Source organism: Phasianus colchicus, chromosome 13 (genome assembly GCF_987193195.1).
Source record: "Phasianus colchicus chromosome 13, bPhaCol1.hap1.1, whole genome shotgun sequence".
NCBI lineage: Eukaryota > Metazoa > Chordata > Aves > Galliformes > Phasianidae > Phasianus > Phasianus colchicus.
The window spans coordinates 11,328,482-11,346,751 of NC_143448.1; the positions used below are offsets into that span (position 1 = coordinate 11,328,482).

Below are 18,270 nucleotides of genomic sequence, written 5' to 3' on the forward strand. Positions count from 1 at the left end.
TACCATAGAGGTAAGGTGCATTCCTGATGCAAATGAGAACAAGTTGGTATTGTTTTAACTTTATGAAAATATTCTGACAGTACAGAACATAAAAAGGCCGCTGATGAACAGCCACGTCATAAAATGAGCTCCAGAAAGTTTACATCTGTGTTGAATTGATTTAATTTAAGCATATACTCCTTAAGAAAATAATTAAATGAAGTTTTCTCACTTACATAATTCCCCAGACAGGAGGTAAAATGTGCAGAAGCTGCTGCTAGCACTACAGCATGCATCATTACTTCGATTAGCTTTTATTTTTTTCCTCTGTTCTTTGACTGAAAACTGGCAAATCTCACCCAACTGCCAGTTTTTATATTAAATGCTGGAAAAACAAACTTTATTATTCAAAACCAAAATGCACCTGTCTGTAGGAAATGCTGGAACAACTGCTGCTTTCTGGTTTTAAACAAATTTCTTCTTCTATACTGAAACTGTAACTTTCAACATAGCACTGTGAGGATATTTAACACGTTGGAACTGAGCAGAACTACAAGCAAGACAAATTAACATGTGAAATTAAATATTATTCTGTTCTAAAGTATGATCTTTAAAAAAAAAAAAAAAGGTAACACACGTACATGTTAGATAATATGTTGACCCTTGAAAAGTAATGCTGAGCTGGAAACTTAACCTTGCTGCTAACTGGAGGTGGAAGTGCTGAGGAAGGTGCTGGCAGAAGGCAGACTAAATGCCAGAGTCACCTCCACCTCTGGCCACAGTGGTTTTTAATGTTTTGCATCAGTGTACAGCATGTACTGCTATTGGATGACTTGCTCACAGGAACAGACTCAAACATTCTCTGTGTATTTTAATGATTGTTTTCTTAATTTGAATTCTTTAGTATGTAATTGTAAAGACAAGCAATTAGAAATACCTCAAAGATAGATGTGGGCCAAAGCAGCTTCCTTACATGGAAAAGTATTACATTGCAGCTCAGGCTAAAAGTTTATCCCGAAGCTCTATCTTCCATTTCCTTCTCTTTGTAGTAACCTTAATGGAATTCACCTAGTTATATAACCCAACCAAAGACAATTTTTTCTTTTTCCAGAATTTGCTGTTTGGGCAAGAGGCACCTGTACTTCTGCTTCCCTCCTGAGGCTGGTTTGGTGACTATGGGCACCAGAGGTAATGCTTGTAAAGACATGTGTGCATGCAGCCAATGCCTAGCCTTCTGCAAAGGAAGATTCCTAGCTCACGCTGCAGAAACAGGACACTAGTTATACAGTAATTCCTACAAAACACAGCTCTCACACTAACTTGTTTATTAATTAGAAAATTACTTTTTAAAGGAGTATCTGACTTGCCAAAGAGCATTCAATAGAACAGGTTCATCTAGGCCAGAGGAAGTTTGGTAGAAGTTCGGAAAACGTAGCTTTTGTTCCTTACTAACAGAAAAAAAATAGTTCACAAGAATTTTTCCTGCCTCCTTGCTCTTCCCCACCTCCCCAAGGAAATTCCAGACTGTCAAAAAATTCTGTTAACGGAGTTAATTATTCCACTTAGGAATTAGTGTCCATTGGATGCCCTTTGTACTTTTTTCAAGAGCACCACAAATGGCTTTCAAAAAATCAGTAGAGCATAAGAAACTAAACTGCAATAGTGTTACCAAATAAGTCATTTCATCAGTCTGCATGCTGAATTTAACGTGATAATTTCTGAACGGACTGGTTAGATTCTTGACATGTTGAGAACTCGCACTGAAGTGTCCCAATTTACACATGCCGAGAATCTGGTCTGGTATTTCCGCTTTCTCTGGAGCAGAAGAGTTTTATTTTATTGTAATTTTGGATACAAAGACAGCAATGATGGATTTATTTAAAATACAAATTCAGGAAGGCTGGATAAATTCTCATGAGAATGCAAGGAATTTTTTAAACATACAGATGTGTGATTTGCATGTAAATCATCAACACATGGTAGAAAAACCATAAAAAAAGATTCATCGAACTTCCTATATGGAAGACATACATTTCCCCAGAGCTCTGAGGTTACTGTAACAGCTTATGCAAAACATGAAAGTGTGTACATTCTATGTACGTCTAATACTTGTTATAAAATATCAATGTTTCAATTGTCTGACTCTAAATTATTATTTCTGCTAAACTGTGTTTTGTTTTTCCAATGAAGATAACCACCATAATCTGTTGAAAAGTACATCTAGAAAAGAACAGAAAGCTGAAAAGATAATACAAAAACCGCAGCCCTTCCATTTTAATAATGTCTCAACATACAATCTTAAAGCAGTTGTTGGTAACAAATGAACCTGCATAAACAGGTAGTATAAAGACAAGTTTACCTTTGCATAGAAAGGGCTGCTAACTCTATTAAACAAACAAAAAAAATTAAAGATGAATTGTTTACTAAGTGCCAAATCATCAATGTCGTATGAATGCATTTTGAAGCTATGGCTACACTTGTACATAACAAGCAATTACAGAGCTCAGTACCTTCCTTCAATTGTTACAACCCTGCATGTACTGCTCTTTTGGATATACTCTTCTGTAATGTGTTTTTTATGAGACCCTTGACATTTTTCTTTAACAAAGTTAGTCTTTAGACCACTGTGGAACCACGTGGGTTGAAAAGTTGTCCTGATATGTCTTCACAGAATGCCGTTATCTAACCCGTGCTGAAAGCTGTCATTGCTAAAGACACTCGTTTGTTTCCTATTCACTAATTCTGGGAACGTAAGTTTTTTAAAATGTGAGACTTGTATTCTCTAAGACCAGATTTCAAGGAAACTAGTGAAAATGCTGGCATTTATCTTACCATGCCTGCTGCAATGTGATAAAGGTGCTAAATTTTGGAAATTTATTCTGTACTCCTTACTTGGCCAAAACCTCCACTGAAGAAATGTGAGCAAGGAGTGCAGAACAGCCCTTTGTACCACTGTTTTTAAAAATGCTGCCACTTACAGTTATGACTTCATGGCGCATTATTTGTTCAAGTAGACGGTGCCTCAGTGAAAATGTCTAAATAAAAGAACGCATATATACAAGATTAGAAAGAACCCCTTACCTCTGATTTAAAAAATAAATAGCTGGTTTAGATGGTTATTACTGGAATATCATCTTTAAAGGAACAGGAAAGTCACTTTTAAATTTGTCTTCTCTTTTAAACGGCTTACTGGCAATGGAAATGTCTTTCAGAGTTCTGTGACGTGCATTGGATAGCTTGGTGGTGGATGCGATGGCAATTTAATATTAAGGCGCCTGATATGACAGCCGTGACAGAGCAAGTGGCCCTCTAATGGGTAACAACGATGGCCTTCCTCATCATTGAGCTGCAAGCCACAATCCTAGAAGAAAAATATACATCCCGGTTTTATCAGTGATTCAGGTAGGTCATCTTATATTAACACTGATTAACTCTGTAAGCTGCCTCTCATGCCACAAAAGCCTGCAACATCAAGAGTTTATGGTAGACGGTTCCTGTCTATCCTGCATTAAACAAAATGACATCACTAACATCTACTAGGACTATCTATAGTAATTCTAGCCCAATTCTAACATTTTTTCCCCTCTCTTCTTCATCTTTTCAATGTTGATGCAAATCAAACAAAAACTCTCTAAAACTGTATTCGTTTTTCTGCAATAAGAAAGTCCAGTTCTTCAGTGGATTTCAGTTTTAGATTGAGAATCTATTGAGGTTTCACTGCAGCTGTTAAGCTGTCACACCAAGAGGAGACGACACAGAAAAGTAGAAAAGTTTCCAAGCTTGACTACTGATTTTGCATGATGAGCAGATGGTGCATGACAACTTAAATGACATCACAGAAACTGGACATTTGCAAAGTGTCTGTGTGCATTCCTCAGAATACTGGTACTGACTGAACCAGCATAGCTGGAGACAGCAGTGACCTGGTATGTACAGTTTGAGAGCCTAATTTGAGGCGGTTACCTACCCCTGCTAACAAATGGTTAACTACCTGATTACTGTACGTAAATGTTCTCTGCCATTTTCAGCAGATGTGGAAGCAACTTAATTTGCCTCTAACTGGAAAGAGAATGGGGAAATGAATAATGAAACAGAACAGAAAATAAACCCCTATTGGGACATTCTAATATAATGTCAGTAGGGTGAGAAAGAGGGGGAGGGAGCTGTCATCTTAAGTGAAGCCTGCACAAAGGAATAGTTGAGTGAAGAAGGGAGGGAAATACAGCTCTCCACATGCTGACATGTCCTATGCCAATTTATCTTGAGTATCAGTTACCTCTGTTGGAAGGAGCTGGCTAAGCATATAGGCTCAGATGTAGGTTCACATACATTTCAGGATGTCCCGAATTTTGCTATCCTTCTCCCTCAATTGGAAACCTCTCTGTAAAACCATTTTTGAGCTGGATTGCATGAAAGGTTGATCTCAAATCAAAGAGTTTGTCTTCTTCCTTGTATTCCTGGGCTGCACAGATAACGCTCAACTGAACTCTCCTCTCTGTAAAGCAAGACCACTAGTCCCAGATCTTGATCTACTCCAATAAATGATTAAATGTTCTGCACAAAAACAATGTCACTGATACCCTCCTCTCCTATGTAGTAAACAAGTATTCATCCAGCATGGAAATACACAAATCCCCTGGAAGAGCTTTCCAGTGCAGGATGAAGGTCTTTCCCTGCATAAGCAAATGTATTCAAACCTCCTCATATCACAGCCACACAAACTGCATCCAAAAAGATCAGGAAGAAGAGACCCAGAACTTCCTCTATGTTCTCTCCCCATCTACAATTACACAGAAAATTCCACCACAATGAAACTCAGCCTTTTAAATTAATATACTGAAAAAAAAAAAAAAGGAACATTATTTGGTACTACGGGAAATAGCAGCACCACTTGCAGCCCAGCCAGCACTCATTCCTCCGACTCCCTTCAGGAGCCACGGTGCAAAGCCCCACCTGCCCAGGCATGCAGGAGTCAGCAAATGCACCCTGGGTTGCAAGTCATGCACCTACTGAGAGGAGAACGTTTGGTATAAGCAATCCTTGTCCAGCGCCTCTGCCCAGCTCCTCTGTGACACTCACCTCACAGTGATAACATTCCACATGGTAGTCTTTGTCCATTGACACTACTCTGATGGTTTCTTCAGATCCCTGTTGGAGAAACACAGAAAAGGTAAGAGTGGGCTTTTAAGTGGTGTTTTCTCAATGTTCTTTCAGTGCCCAACATACAGCTTTGGAAAGGTGCTTCTGTGCGAGATATCCCTTCTCCTTTTGTAGAACAGAGCTCTGTAACTGCTGAGGGTCTTCCCCTCCATGCACTGCACTGCAGTACCGGTTTTCCTATTAAGCAGCCCTGTGGATGTCTGAAATAGATTGTAAAGGTAATTCGGGAAGCGTAGCTAAAATTTCATGCTCAAAAGAGAGACTTTGAACAAATTTTATAAGCCAAACACTATGACATAATGACTAGGTCACTATTCCTTGTAGACATCCTGGCCTGACTTTTCTATGACTCGTTCCCCTCAAACTAGCTGGTGCACGGCTATTCTGCATGTGCACATGGCAGTGTATGTGCCCTAGGGTCATTTACATAGCTGTCCAGCTATCCAGCTGCCCATACCCTTCCTGTAACCTCACAGGCTACAGGAACTTTTCCCTGAGCCACTTCCATGCCTCTGCTCATTAAATTTGCTGACCTGCATTGTTTCCAGTTCCAGGTGTGGTTAGAGCATCAGATATGACGTAGACTATGTCTGAGAGAAGCCGCGGGCAGGTTAGCACCTGCACTGCTAGACTTGAACTAACCTATGAAACCTCCGTGGGAAAGAACATGGAGTCAATCTGCTAACCATCAGATGAGTCAGCAGTAGGACTGCCTTTTTACCTTCTTTTAATTATTATTAATTTTTTAATCATTTTGTAAGACATGAAACTAGAAAAGCTCTATGGAAACTTCACTCCTTATACCATCATCAGCAGGGCACGAGGTTCTGGCTTAGCTTCCATAAAGTTTTTAATTTAGTGAGACCTGGTCATTTAGCAAAAATAATGACAAACGTAGGGTAATGTGGCATGGTAAAGGTAGGCACACTGAGAGGCTCCAGCCACAGGCTTTACTAGGGCACAGCAGCTTACGGGAGGCATGCTCTGGCTATATCCTGATGAGAGGATAAGCAAGGTGCTGAGGGCCTTCCTTGTGATCAGGCTAGCCAGTGACACGAACAGCAGGAACTCAGAAAGTCCTGCAGCTGCTGGAGTTGAATGGAACATCACTGTGGGCAGGCAGAAAGGGATCATCTTTTCCAGAGTCTTACTGTGCTGACTATACCATCACAATGGTCTGAGATTGCAAGCAGCAGTCATTCATCTGGCTTTCCTTTTCAGCAACTTTTCTACCTCCTTTTCCACCCTTCAACCAATTCATTATAGTGACCTTCCACAACAACAGGCTGTGTGGCCTTCTGAGGGTCAGGGTAACACCTCAGCTGTCTCTTCAAGCTTGGGCATCATAACAGATGCACATCAGAAAAGCAAACATAGCGGACAAGGAAAATTGCTACTTGAGCTAATGGGAAATTCTAAAAATAAACAGAGCTTTACTTCTTGGATTGTTCTTGGAGCCCCAGTTAGGGCTTTCAATTAAATGAGATTTATAACAGCATAATTAAGACCTGGAAAGCACCCTAATGATACAAAGTAATATGCTACATAAGCACTATGACTACTACAACCTCTGGGAATGTTTGGGAGTGACATTACTGCTGAACTGTATTTAATTTAGTATCTGACATACATTGTGGAAGAAGGAGGAAAAGTTCTTGGAAAGTGTTCTTATGCCAACAGCTGTTTTCTGTAAAGAGTCTGTGCACATTAACATGTACCTGTGCTGGTAGAATCGGCTGGTTACAGGAAGCGCATTTTGGTGCAAAAACCCTGGGGTGCAAGAAGAAAATTTAAATTACATTCAAAGTTTCTTCAAAAAGTAGAACCAGGAGAACTAATTCTAACCATGCCTTCTTTTAGTAAAACGTAAACCTGGGTTTGAAGGCATCTCTATCTACATTGGTTTTTTTTTGTTTGTTTGTTTGTTTTACAATATTCAGGGAAAAGGAGACTTAGAAATGCATATCTACCCCAGCTTTTTATTGCTTAGGTCTTTTTGACCTCTAAGTATTATCAATCCAACCCTCTTCCTGTATGTGCCCTTTCTCTCACCTCTCTTTCTTCATATGGCCATTCAAATTCTGCAGAGTAGCTCCTGACCTGGGACCTGTCACCAGCTCACATGCTAAATTGAGAGGGACTGATCTCAGCTAGGGTCTATGTAAACCAAATACATCAACTGGTTTTACCCACAGCTGCATTTTATGGCAGTCACTGGGCCAACATCAGTCCATCCCCACAATACAGTCAGACCAATACAAATGAATTTAAAATGATTTCCTCTTGCTCCATGAGCTGAGTTACTGGTTGGCTGGAGCAAAGAGAGCATTTACACTGCCTTTTAGCAAGAGTAGAAAAGAGTCCAAAAGCAATCACTTGAACAGTAAAAACTTCATCAGGTGAAGGTCAGATCATTCTAACACTGGCTGCTAATTCTATGTCTGCTGTCCCGTCTAACTTGATGTAACTTATACTCCCAAGTATCATGCACCACTAGCATCTGGACAGTAGCAGAACCTACCATCACTTGCAGAATTAGCCACGTCTAATTAGTGATGGAAGTCCTGAAGGAAGTAGAGAAGCAGCCAGCAGAGAAATACATCCTCTGATACAACCTCATTTTCAACCTCACTTAGCCCTTGAATTCCCCACAGGACCCACCAAGTGAGCTTTAGGATAACTTTAAAACACTTTACAAATGCAGCGTGTGAGAAGAGCACTAAGGGACAGCTGAACAAATAGGAATAACTCTTCATCTACTGCAAGACTCACAGCTATACCATTAACTTAACCAGTATAAATCCTCCAAGCATGTAATAGATTTGTTTACTTACGTATGGTAGTCTTTGACACAGTAAATATTGTTCTCCACATCTACAGTGAAGGGGACTCCATCCAAACACTCATTACATACCACGCAGCGGAAGCAGCCAGGGTGGTATGACTTTCCAAGGGCCTGTAAGATCTTAAGAGGCAAAGAGCAAAGTAAATGGGTGCACAATTACATGAAATCCTTCCTCATATACTGCTTTGTCTGACTTTTAAAAATAACAAGTGAGAAGCACACACTTTGGGATGAAATTACCAATCTGGAGTTCTGTCAGCAAGGGGCCTTTTAAAACAATGAAGCTCCTGATTTCTGTGGGTTTCTATCAGGCTCCCAATAATGACAGAGATCTGTGAAAATCAGGTTAAGTCCATCAGTATTAGCTCTGCATGGCTAATACTGCCCAACAGAAATTAAGAACAGCTTTGGAGACTACTTGGAAAATCTGTTGCAGTCAAATACAAGCGAGTGGGATACAGAGTTAATTCACAAAATGCATCAGACCATGACAGAAGGAGTCCAAACTAGCTATTGCTCACACCTACACAGTAAAATAATAAAACTCCTGTTCCACCACACTTACTGACCAGTTATAGGGGTCCATTAGTTTTTGCTAAAATCTGTATCAATGGATAATCAAAACTGCCCATGCTTCTGCCATGCTGACCTTCCTTCCTTACTGCCTATCTCCTATGGAGATATTCAAGACCTGTGTGGACACCTGCCTGTGTGGCCTATTGTAGGCTACCTGCTTTAGCAGGGGCTTTGGACTCAGTGATCTCTTGAGGTTCCTTTCTAATGCCTGTGATTCTGTTATTTTAAAGGCTTCACAGAAAGCCTTTGCAGTCTTCTCAATACTGTTATAAAATCCCTTCTACTTAATGGAGGTGGCATGGCACAGGGCCATCAAAGATAGCACACCATGTTCATGGATTAGGTTCTGGGAAGGGCTAGACAAGCTTCCATCTTCAGGCAAGTCTTAAGAGGTTATAGCACCAATTGTACATGTTTCACGTGTAACCACCACCTTTGGGAGGTAATTTCAAAAAGTTTCTGCTAGCAGCAGCACTCAGCTACTAATAGACTACAGGGACAATCTCCACTAACAAAGCTCATGTGGCCTTGCAGCTGTTTCTACAGGTAAAGTTCAACAGGAACTAAGACATGGAGCATAGCTGTCTGTTCAATGACTGGTATCAGACACTTTGATTTGCAAGACTGCTCGCTCCTACCCAGATGCAACTTGTCTTTAGGCATGCATTGCTATCCAAACAGCTACATAACAAGCAACATTAGCCTGGTGTGGTTGCGTAGCCACCCTTTGCACAGAACAACTGCACTTTCAGCCCTTGAAAGCTTCAGGCTGCACCCAAGCCTGTGGGGCTACAGCACTGTTCCTCAGTTGCACCAGTAATGTGACTGTGCAGACATGTTTGCTGTCTGTGCACTTCTAAGGAGGAGCACAAAGCAATTAGCCAAATAAGACTGCTTAATTCCTGGAGCTCCCAAAGCAGGTTCCTTTTTTTTTTTTTTTTTGGAGTATACTCGCTGATGGGAGAAAGGCAGACGTGCCAAGCTTCCGGCCACTGAGTTCCACCAACAAGATATTATAGACTCTTGCCTGGCATCCTGCAATTAAAGGCCAGTTCAAAGCATGCAAGTTGTGATACCCCTCCCCCTCCCAGCATGACACAACTCTAGAAGTTTGCTCTTGGGCTAAAACGAACAATATCCTTGTCCAACCAGTGGTGCCAGGATATGCGCCAGAATTCTCATTAGTGAAGTCTCTGTTCCAGCTCCTTCTGCACCTCTGTGTTTGCAGTGTAACTGCTACTTCTATTATGTGAACTAATAAACATTCATGTACATCTTAGAGAAAGAGAAAAACACTGACATACATGTGATCTGCACTTCTTCAGTGTGCAAGCCATTTTACTTGGGAATTCTGCTTAGAAAAAACAGATGAAATTTATCCTGCTTTCACCTGGAGAAGGGTGCCAGCAGTATCTGGCTCAAACCACACTCCTTATTTTCTTATAAAAAGTAACTGACCACTGTCTCCCTGCAAATCACAGTAGCAAATAACAGATTTTAACAGATGTAGAGCAAGTGGCAGAAGGTAAATAAAGCAAGAAGCAACTCATGGAGCTGGCAACAAACCTCAAGACTACTGTTAGTGTTTCTCTCTTTTCTAGCCCAGACCTCAACCCCACTGGAAGAGCTCTCATCTTACAGGGCACAACTTGTTTTCCTTTACCATGCTCATACAAAGCTGTGGCCTATCTTCTCCCTTTGTTATTTCTTTTTTTAACTGGCATGTAGAAGAAAAATAGCATCCCATAATCTCAGATAGAAGAGAAGCCCAACTTCATGTACTTCAGAGCAATTAAGCAAGAATATACTTCAGGTTACAATACTGCCTCAGTTTGAAAAATTACCTTTACAGAGTGGAGACACAATGATATTCTGACTAGGGAATAAGCACGATGTCTAACAGACCACTATCCAAAATACATCAAAAAAGATATAAAACAGTAAGTTCAGGTCTCTTACCATTTCCATTATGAGGTGTCCACAAACAAAGCACTTATCTGCTGTTTGCTGGAAACCCGAATACTGTTGAAATAACAGAACAGGGTTATTAGTAGCCACTCTTGTAGCTGCAGAAATAGATGAACATCATGCTGTTTTCTATCCTGTGCTGTATATGACAGCAAACTATACAACAGATCTACTGCCATATGTTTTCCTTTTTATTAGCATGAGGGGATTACATGTTATTTCAGGTCAGGAGGTTGGAGGCAAAATTATCACTGTTATGCAACAAAGTGATTATGAAGAAAAAGGTCTTTCAGACACTTTGATGGGCCTGAAAAGTCACCAAATGATGCTGTGGCAGCTGTCACAGCTCCACACTAAGAAATATAGCTTATGCAATCTTCAACTTTGAGACTTGTGCAAAAGAGGCTGAAGTGCTGAGGAACACATACAGAGGTGGCTATTTCTCCAAGATATTGCTCTGAATTGTGCAGTGAAACTGATGTGCAAGTCTGGATGAAACAGCTGAGTTCACCTCCCCACTTCAAGTAGCAGCCTTTGTATCACAATCCTTGCTTTTTTCTTCTAACTGAGGTAGAAAAGGCCTTGCTGCTCAGGGTGCTTCTTGGCTGCACTGTGTCTCAGTAACCATCTGGCTAGACTACTGAGACTATTTCCTAAGGTTGCAAACTCAAGGGTTACTGGAAACAGGTGGGTAGGTCCTGGCAGCACAGACAGCAGAGGATTAACAATAATTCAAACCCAGCTAATTCTAAAATCCTGCTGGAATGAATTTACCAGTACCATCTGGCTGTCGTTTGATAAGGAATGCAAAGGAGCATTTTCCCAACTACTGATTAAGAAAGAGCATTATTTCCCAGGAAGAGAATGGCTTAATGGTCACATTAATGTCATTTAGTGCTAACTAGCTTGTCGTAAATTACACTGTTTGTCAGAAAGAAAGGTTTTGCTGACACAAGATCATTCTTTACATGACTTACCCTATTATATTAAAATCCTGATTTGTTTTTAACAAGAGAATTATTATTTGCCACATTCAGAACTACATTACTCTATTAAGACGACTTCATAAAATGGTAGTAAGTCTAACATCAGTGATAAAATATTTCACAGGCTTCGGAAACTGTCCCTTTGCCACTGCACTATTATTTCTTTCTGACTGCAGCACTGATCTCAGACAGATCAGAAACCTTATTTACTGACAGCTGGTAGATTAGGCTTTGCTTGTGCTTTACCTCTCTTTGGACTGGAAAACAATAGTAGGCAGGGAAACCATTTTTCCATCTGATGGCAGTGCTGTTTAGAGGTAAAAAATACATCATCATCTCTAAATTTTTGTATCTCACCTTCAGTCAACTTCAGCTCTGCAGTTTGTTCTCAACTTTGAGAATTCAGACATGGCTGTTGTGCTAAGTTTACAATTTTAGAAGCAGAACTTAAAATATTAATTAAAATTGTCAGCCTCTGTCTTTGAAACAGTTGATTATTATTAAGCTTCACAAGCCTTGTGTGTACAAGACAGAAATTGTGACTTGCTCTGGACAGCAAACGAGGGAGAATGGCTGCATTATCATCTGTCAGCACACCAAGGAGCCTCCCTGATGACGGGTTCCCAGTGTGGCTGGTGGAAGCAGCACTGGTCCCTCAGAGCTTGTAAATGATTTAACTCCAAGAGAAGAGGGGTTTGGTTGTACAGACTTGTACTCTTTTTCATTACTGACATAGCTGGAGGTGGGAAAAGAAATTTTGTGTATACCAGCCCTTCCTCATAATCTAGAGACGTGAAAAGCAGATTGAGACAAGACAGTGAAATAATTAATGGATTGACAGGCAAGATCCTAGCTGAGAAAGCCATATCCTAGCTATGTTTCTTGTACACAATGTAGTTTATACATACAGTTTCATTCTAGATGCAGACAGAACAAGGCTTTTTCTCAAACGTATTTTTTTTCTACAGGTAACAAGTACAGACCAGCCTCAAACTAGAAAAATGCATTCAAAAGGCTACAGACAGTACAAACCCAGGACAAGTAAGTGTATTTTTGAACTTTCCCAAATATTCATTATAGATGCTCATTAAGAATATACAAAAATATTCAAAGAACTTGTTATAAAATAATTGCTCTGAAATTCAAAGCTCAAAATGAAGCCTTATCCTTTACTGTCACATCTGTGGATTAGAAGTAAGATGCTAATTACCAAAATGCAAAGAAAACAAGTAAATGCTAAAGAGCTGGTAAAATATTTTTCCTGATTCCTTGGTTTGGTCCCAGATGTCTTCTCCCATATTTACCTTGTCCTTGATTTCTCACTCAGGATAACAAAATTTCAGTTTATGTGCAAGAATCAAGACCTTCATAATCCAACTCCCCAGTAATAATTATACTGAAATAAGACTCTAGAAAACCTTGAGATATGATTAAGGTATGCCAGAATGGAAGAGTGAAAATAAAGTAGAAGACGTAGCTGGCTGAACTTTTCTTTCGTTCACTGTCCACTATACTTTGATTATCAAACAGGCAAAAAGTGCCTAATCATTCTAAGCGTCTTTGTGTCAATGAAGAAAAGAACAAGTCCCCTTCTGTCTCAAGTACTTAGGACTAATAGTGTCCTTCTATGAAAATCTTACGGTTTATGAACTTTTCTGTCTAATGTGCAAGAACTTAACAATGAATTTTGGACATATAATGGACAATTATGCATGGAGGTTAATCCCACCAACTACTGTAGGAAAACATTTCTCCTGTCCACCCTGAATCCTTCAACCAACGTTGGCTGTGTAGCCAGGGCCTCTTAAAGTTCAATATTCTCATCATTATTTTCAGAAGCAAAAACAAACAAAACAAAACAAAGCATGCCCGACAGAGGCTTCAGAATCCTAAGTTTCTACCTTAGGCAGCATGAGATCTTGGAAGGGACGTGTCGCTGCTTCTCCTTCACATGCCTACCCATGCCCAAGGAGAGACTGATGCACTTCCCTGCTGTTACATACTCAATAAAACAAAACCCTCCTCCTGGAAACAGACCCTGGAATCTCATTCAGACCCATTTTCTTCTTTGATGGGGATGTTCAAAACCTGCTAAAGGTTTGTGCAAACAGATTGAGTGGGTTACATTTCAGTAGGTGTGGCAGTTACTGCCAATGGTATGAAGCTGTAAAAACTGTTACAGCACTGCAAAGTCACCAAATGCGAATGGTAAGCCTAGAATTGAGATTCTCACCCTTTTATGCTTCAAGGGCTTTTGAGAGGGATGATCACAAGCTTTTGCCAAAATGCTGTAGGCATTTAATTCGGAAAACTAATTTCTGAATTGGGTGCTATGCTAATAATGTATTCCAACCCCAGGCTGCCTGTAATCCCTCACAGACTCTCTTCTCCTTGGTTTCCCATTAGCAGAGCATCTGTCTTCTCACTGCTCTATTGTTTGCACTCTGCATGGGACCCTTAGTACATGGGACACAACAATGCAAGAAATTCATGGGGTCACATTAAAAGAGGGAGAGAATATCAAATTTGGTTTCATGCAGATGGTTGGGTTTTTTTTGTTTGGTTTCTTTTTTTTTTTTTCTTTTCTTTTCTTTTTTTTTTTTTTCCACACACATTTAAACACAGTGGTTAAACTGAACTGAACAAAATGGAGCCTTCACAGACTATCCAGGATACTGGAGCCTCAGAGCAGGTGGCAAAGATTAAACTAAAGCAAAATAGTCCAGAACTTGCTGGAAAACCTTTCGTATACCCCGTTGATGTGCCCTGTCTTACTGCCAGTAAGGAAACACTACCACATCGGCATATATTCATGTTTCTGCATTTCCACTTAGTTGCAGCTGAAGGACATGGATTGGGCAAGGATGGACTTTACGTTCAGCACAGAGTTTGTTGGACTGTGAAAAACACTGACAAAACCCCAGAATTCAGCTGGTAACTAACTGCCTTTGAATGACATAATTTGGATTTGTCCACTTCAGATTAATAGTATCAGTGTTACGGAACTTGAAAGTCCCTCCTGTCCCAACCTACAGCAGTCAGCACCTTGAAAATACGCACAGACTTCCTCAAACTTACATCTACCAGAAATACTGCACAGCAAATTCCTTTCCAAGCTTTCATTCCATTACTCTGTTAAACATATTGATAAACAATGTCTGTCTGTTCTCTGACTGGAGAATGCATTTTAATCTCAAGTCTCCTAAATGCAACATCCTAGCAATTATGTAGAACAACATCTGCTCTGTGACTTCCATTAGATATCAAATGGGCACAAGTTACAACTTAAATCATTTACCTTTCAGCTGGATTCTGTTTTTTCTGCGAGTCCAGCAGCGATGGGCTCTCAGACTAGTGCCAGTGCTCACCTCCCAAACATTTATACTCTCTGAGATGGAAAACCAAACCTCTGACTCCAGCTGACACCAGCTTCCATTACACTAAATAAAAACAATCTTCCTAAGCATGCAGCAAGTGGGACAGGCTATTTCCCACACTGCCAAGTTTGGAAAACAGCATATGTGCAAACTGAAAAGAATAGCCTCATGATCATTAGTATTTACATTTCAGCCATGTATTTTGGAGGCCCAAATTAGGGTCAGGGTCTCATTTTACTTGGTGCTACAGGAGATGAAGGTGCAAATCACCCAGTTGGCCCTCCATTAATATCCCACTCCTTGCTCCTATGATCTTTGTCTACTCCTTGCCAGTCTTGCACTCATTGCCCCTTTCATACCTTCAAAATTATTTAGTGTTTTACAGATGTGGATGTGAGGCCCAGTATATCCTCTGTAACCAACTTCTGTATTTCAGTGGTCAGTTACAGAGCAGAGGCTATGGCAAGGAAGAGGGTGTTAAGAAGAGGTACCAGTTGCTTGTGGGAAGGAATAATTAGAAACCCTAGAGAACTAGAATGAGGGGAAGATTTGAGAGGCAGCCAGCACGGTTTCAAAGCACAGCTCTGTTAGCACTGTAGGCTGATTACCCTCCATCTGCTCAGCCCTTGTGCCTCTGGAGTAGAAAGGAATGTGGCCAGGGCAGGAAGCACACCATCATGGTGGGGCTGGCTATACTTAGGGACACAAAGGGAGAAAGGGGACACCTTAAAGCCTCCCAACATTGTATGTCTCTCTTTTTTGGTTGGCATCTGTAAAATGATATTTTTAGAGCTTTCCTTTTTGAGGATCTATAGGCACCTACAGGTGACAGATCTTCCTCCAGTCTCATTCGCTGAAATGGATCAACAGATTTAGATGAAACCTTCAACAAAAATTGACAGCAAAGTTAGCCAGAGGCAAAATCCCAGCACAGAGAGATTCAGCCTAAAAGATTAAACTTGGCAAAGTTGTAAGACAGGAGAAGAAATTATCTTAAAAAGGGAAATTTCGTATGACTTTAATGCTATGCAGTGCAGCTTGTAGTGCCTGTAATAGGTTATTTCCATAGCATCTGAGTGTCTTCTAGTAGTACATTAAGCAACGTAACTAACAGCTGTCACAAGGTTCATTTTCCCTCTGATCTCCTCCCTAGAGGGAAGTTCTCTCATTTCTTAACCTCAGTGGGACCCCCCACTCAATGTTAATTACCTCAAGAGAAAAAATAAGAGTCCATAAAAAGTTTTTAAAAATGCAGTAACAGATCTAAGATTCAGGCTGCTTTGTGACATTTTGAAAGTTTTTTTCTCCAAGAAAAACAGTAATTTATTTTAAATTTCTTTACATGATACTTAAGCATTGAACAGGAAAGACAAAATTCTTGAGCTGTTTTTCCTTCACCCAAGATTAGGCAACAATTTATCAACAAAATGGCAGAAGCCATCTGACTGGGATTATTTACTATACTGTAAGGAATTTATTTTTTTTGTTCACTTCACCAGGAACAGTGTCCCTGTTATGGCTAGTTAGCCATCTGTGTCCTAAGAGCTTTCAGGGAAGGATTAAACTGTCATTTGTTTTGTTTCCTTTCATGAAATAAGTATCCTAACAGGGCTGAGGCAAGAGCTGGAAATTGCTGGACTTGCTACCTTAAGGTGGCATGAAGAAGAGTAACTGTATCTTCCCTGGAGCCATAGCAAGCCAGTGAAAAGTTAGGGCTTTCTGGTTTTGTTCTTTTTACTGCTTTTATTCAGTAACTGCTTCTATTCAGTATTGCTACCGCAGAACTCCTACCAGAAACGGTAGATTAGGAAATCTCTACAGCACACCAAGGTAGGACCAAGATTATCTGTCACTATGATTTTTTTTCCTAAATCTGATTCATTCACTACATTTAGTCCATGAGGCTTGGATCTACACACTGGCAGAATTTCCAGCTGATCAGGACCAGGAGGCTGACAACAAATAAAGAGTAATGCCACGTCCCCTCCTGTAGGTGCGGTTCACCAGCCCTAACACACTGATTCAGAATCCCTCACACATCAAGGTTAGCACTATTGTCCAAGGATGATCCCAACAGTGCCATGTGGCATCTTCCCTCCATCTGCAATTCCACGAGCACGTCTAAAAACTTCTAGCATCTCTTTCTTGGAAAGAATGAGCAAAATAAGCTGCCTGATTTGGAGAAAGATAATCGGTGCCCTCAGTAAGAGCAAACATGTGGGAAAACTATTTGTTAGAAGAATGTACCTTGTGGCTACTGCCAAAGGTTTTTGATGGGTGTATCTGTGCTTTGGATAGCTTTATGGCTGCACAGTGGAAATTGCTCATAATGCAATTTTACAGTGCAGACAACATCTGCACTTCTGCAACACCTCTGTCCAAAAATTAAAAGCACCTTTCAAAGAAAGGGTCAGATTTATATAATAACTAACCAGGTCACCAGCTGCAAGGTTGCAACTGTGACAACACTCCTATACATATAGGACCATATAACTCATTCTCATCAGTTCTCAGGGAAACAAAAGCCAAGGGGGCAAGGACACGAACAGGAGACAGTATTTTCTTAGCAGGAATACAATCACAATGTAGGTCAATTGCTATTGTTTTCCTCTCCACTATTTATTTTTCCATGTTCCATACCTAAGAATAAGATCAGAATCTGACCCAACCTGCAGATGACTGCATTTAATAGTCAGAAAGAAGCTGCAGTGAGACAACAAGTCAATCTCACAGTGCAGCAGACGTAGATAGAAGTATGTACTCTTCTTGCAGCTGCTATTGGCCAGGACAGAGGTTTGTGGGGATGAAGGCAGGTCTCTGTGGGGACTTGTGGATTCAGGACTATGGAGCCACTCCAGAGACTGTTACAATGCATAGCAGCTCCTATAGTTCTGCCAGCTTGCTTCTTGACCTGCAAAGTTCTCATAGTATCTTGGATCATAGTAGTGCTCACAGAACTGAGTGCAAGATTAGCCTAATACATCCTGAACCAACTTTTTTTTATTTTCTTTTTGTTTTAATATCTTCTTTTTTACACAATCCACCTCCCCAGCTCTTTGACTAACGTCCTACTGTGGCACTGTCAGCAGCTAATCTGTATATAAAGCTGTAGTAAAGTTTGGAGTTTTAAATTTTCAGTTATATTGAAAAAAAAATTGGCTCTCTGTTTTGGACAGAGAAACCTCTTTTTAGACAGCACTAGACTTCTGCACTGCTTAGGAGCAAGATCTGGAGGCAAGAAGTAGTTAAAGTGATTTCCTTTTTGAGTGCTGCTATGCAGCCTTTTCCTCTGACTGCTCTGTTCTGAGCTTGCTCAGTCCACAGGACTCTAAAGTTAGCAAAGCTGTTTTAATTAGAGAAACAAGGCAATTTCTGGTAT

The 18,270-nt window shown here is 40.4% G+C and overlaps 1 protein-coding gene across 1 annotated transcript in view; it reads right to left on the bottom strand.

Annotated features, from left to right (window-relative positions):
- Positions 1 to 291: 291 nt before the first annotated feature.
- The window catches only part of WTIP (WT1 interacting protein), a 74,359-nt gene continuing 56,380 nt past the window's right edge, over positions 292 to 18,270 (bottom strand). The window contains exons 4-8 of the mRNA XM_031615423.2: positions 10,520 to 10,582; positions 7,974 to 8,104; positions 6,858 to 6,909; positions 5,059 to 5,127; positions 292 to 3,340 (exon numbers count right to left, since the gene is read on the bottom strand). Coding sequence (XP_031471283.1) covers positions 3,188 to 3,340; positions 5,059 to 5,127; positions 6,858 to 6,909; positions 7,974 to 8,104; positions 10,520 to 10,582 — 468 coding nt within the window. The 3' untranslated portion in view covers positions 292 to 3,187. The remainder of the gene's footprint in view (positions 3,341 to 5,058; positions 5,128 to 6,857; positions 6,910 to 7,973; positions 8,105 to 10,519; positions 10,583 to 18,270) is intronic.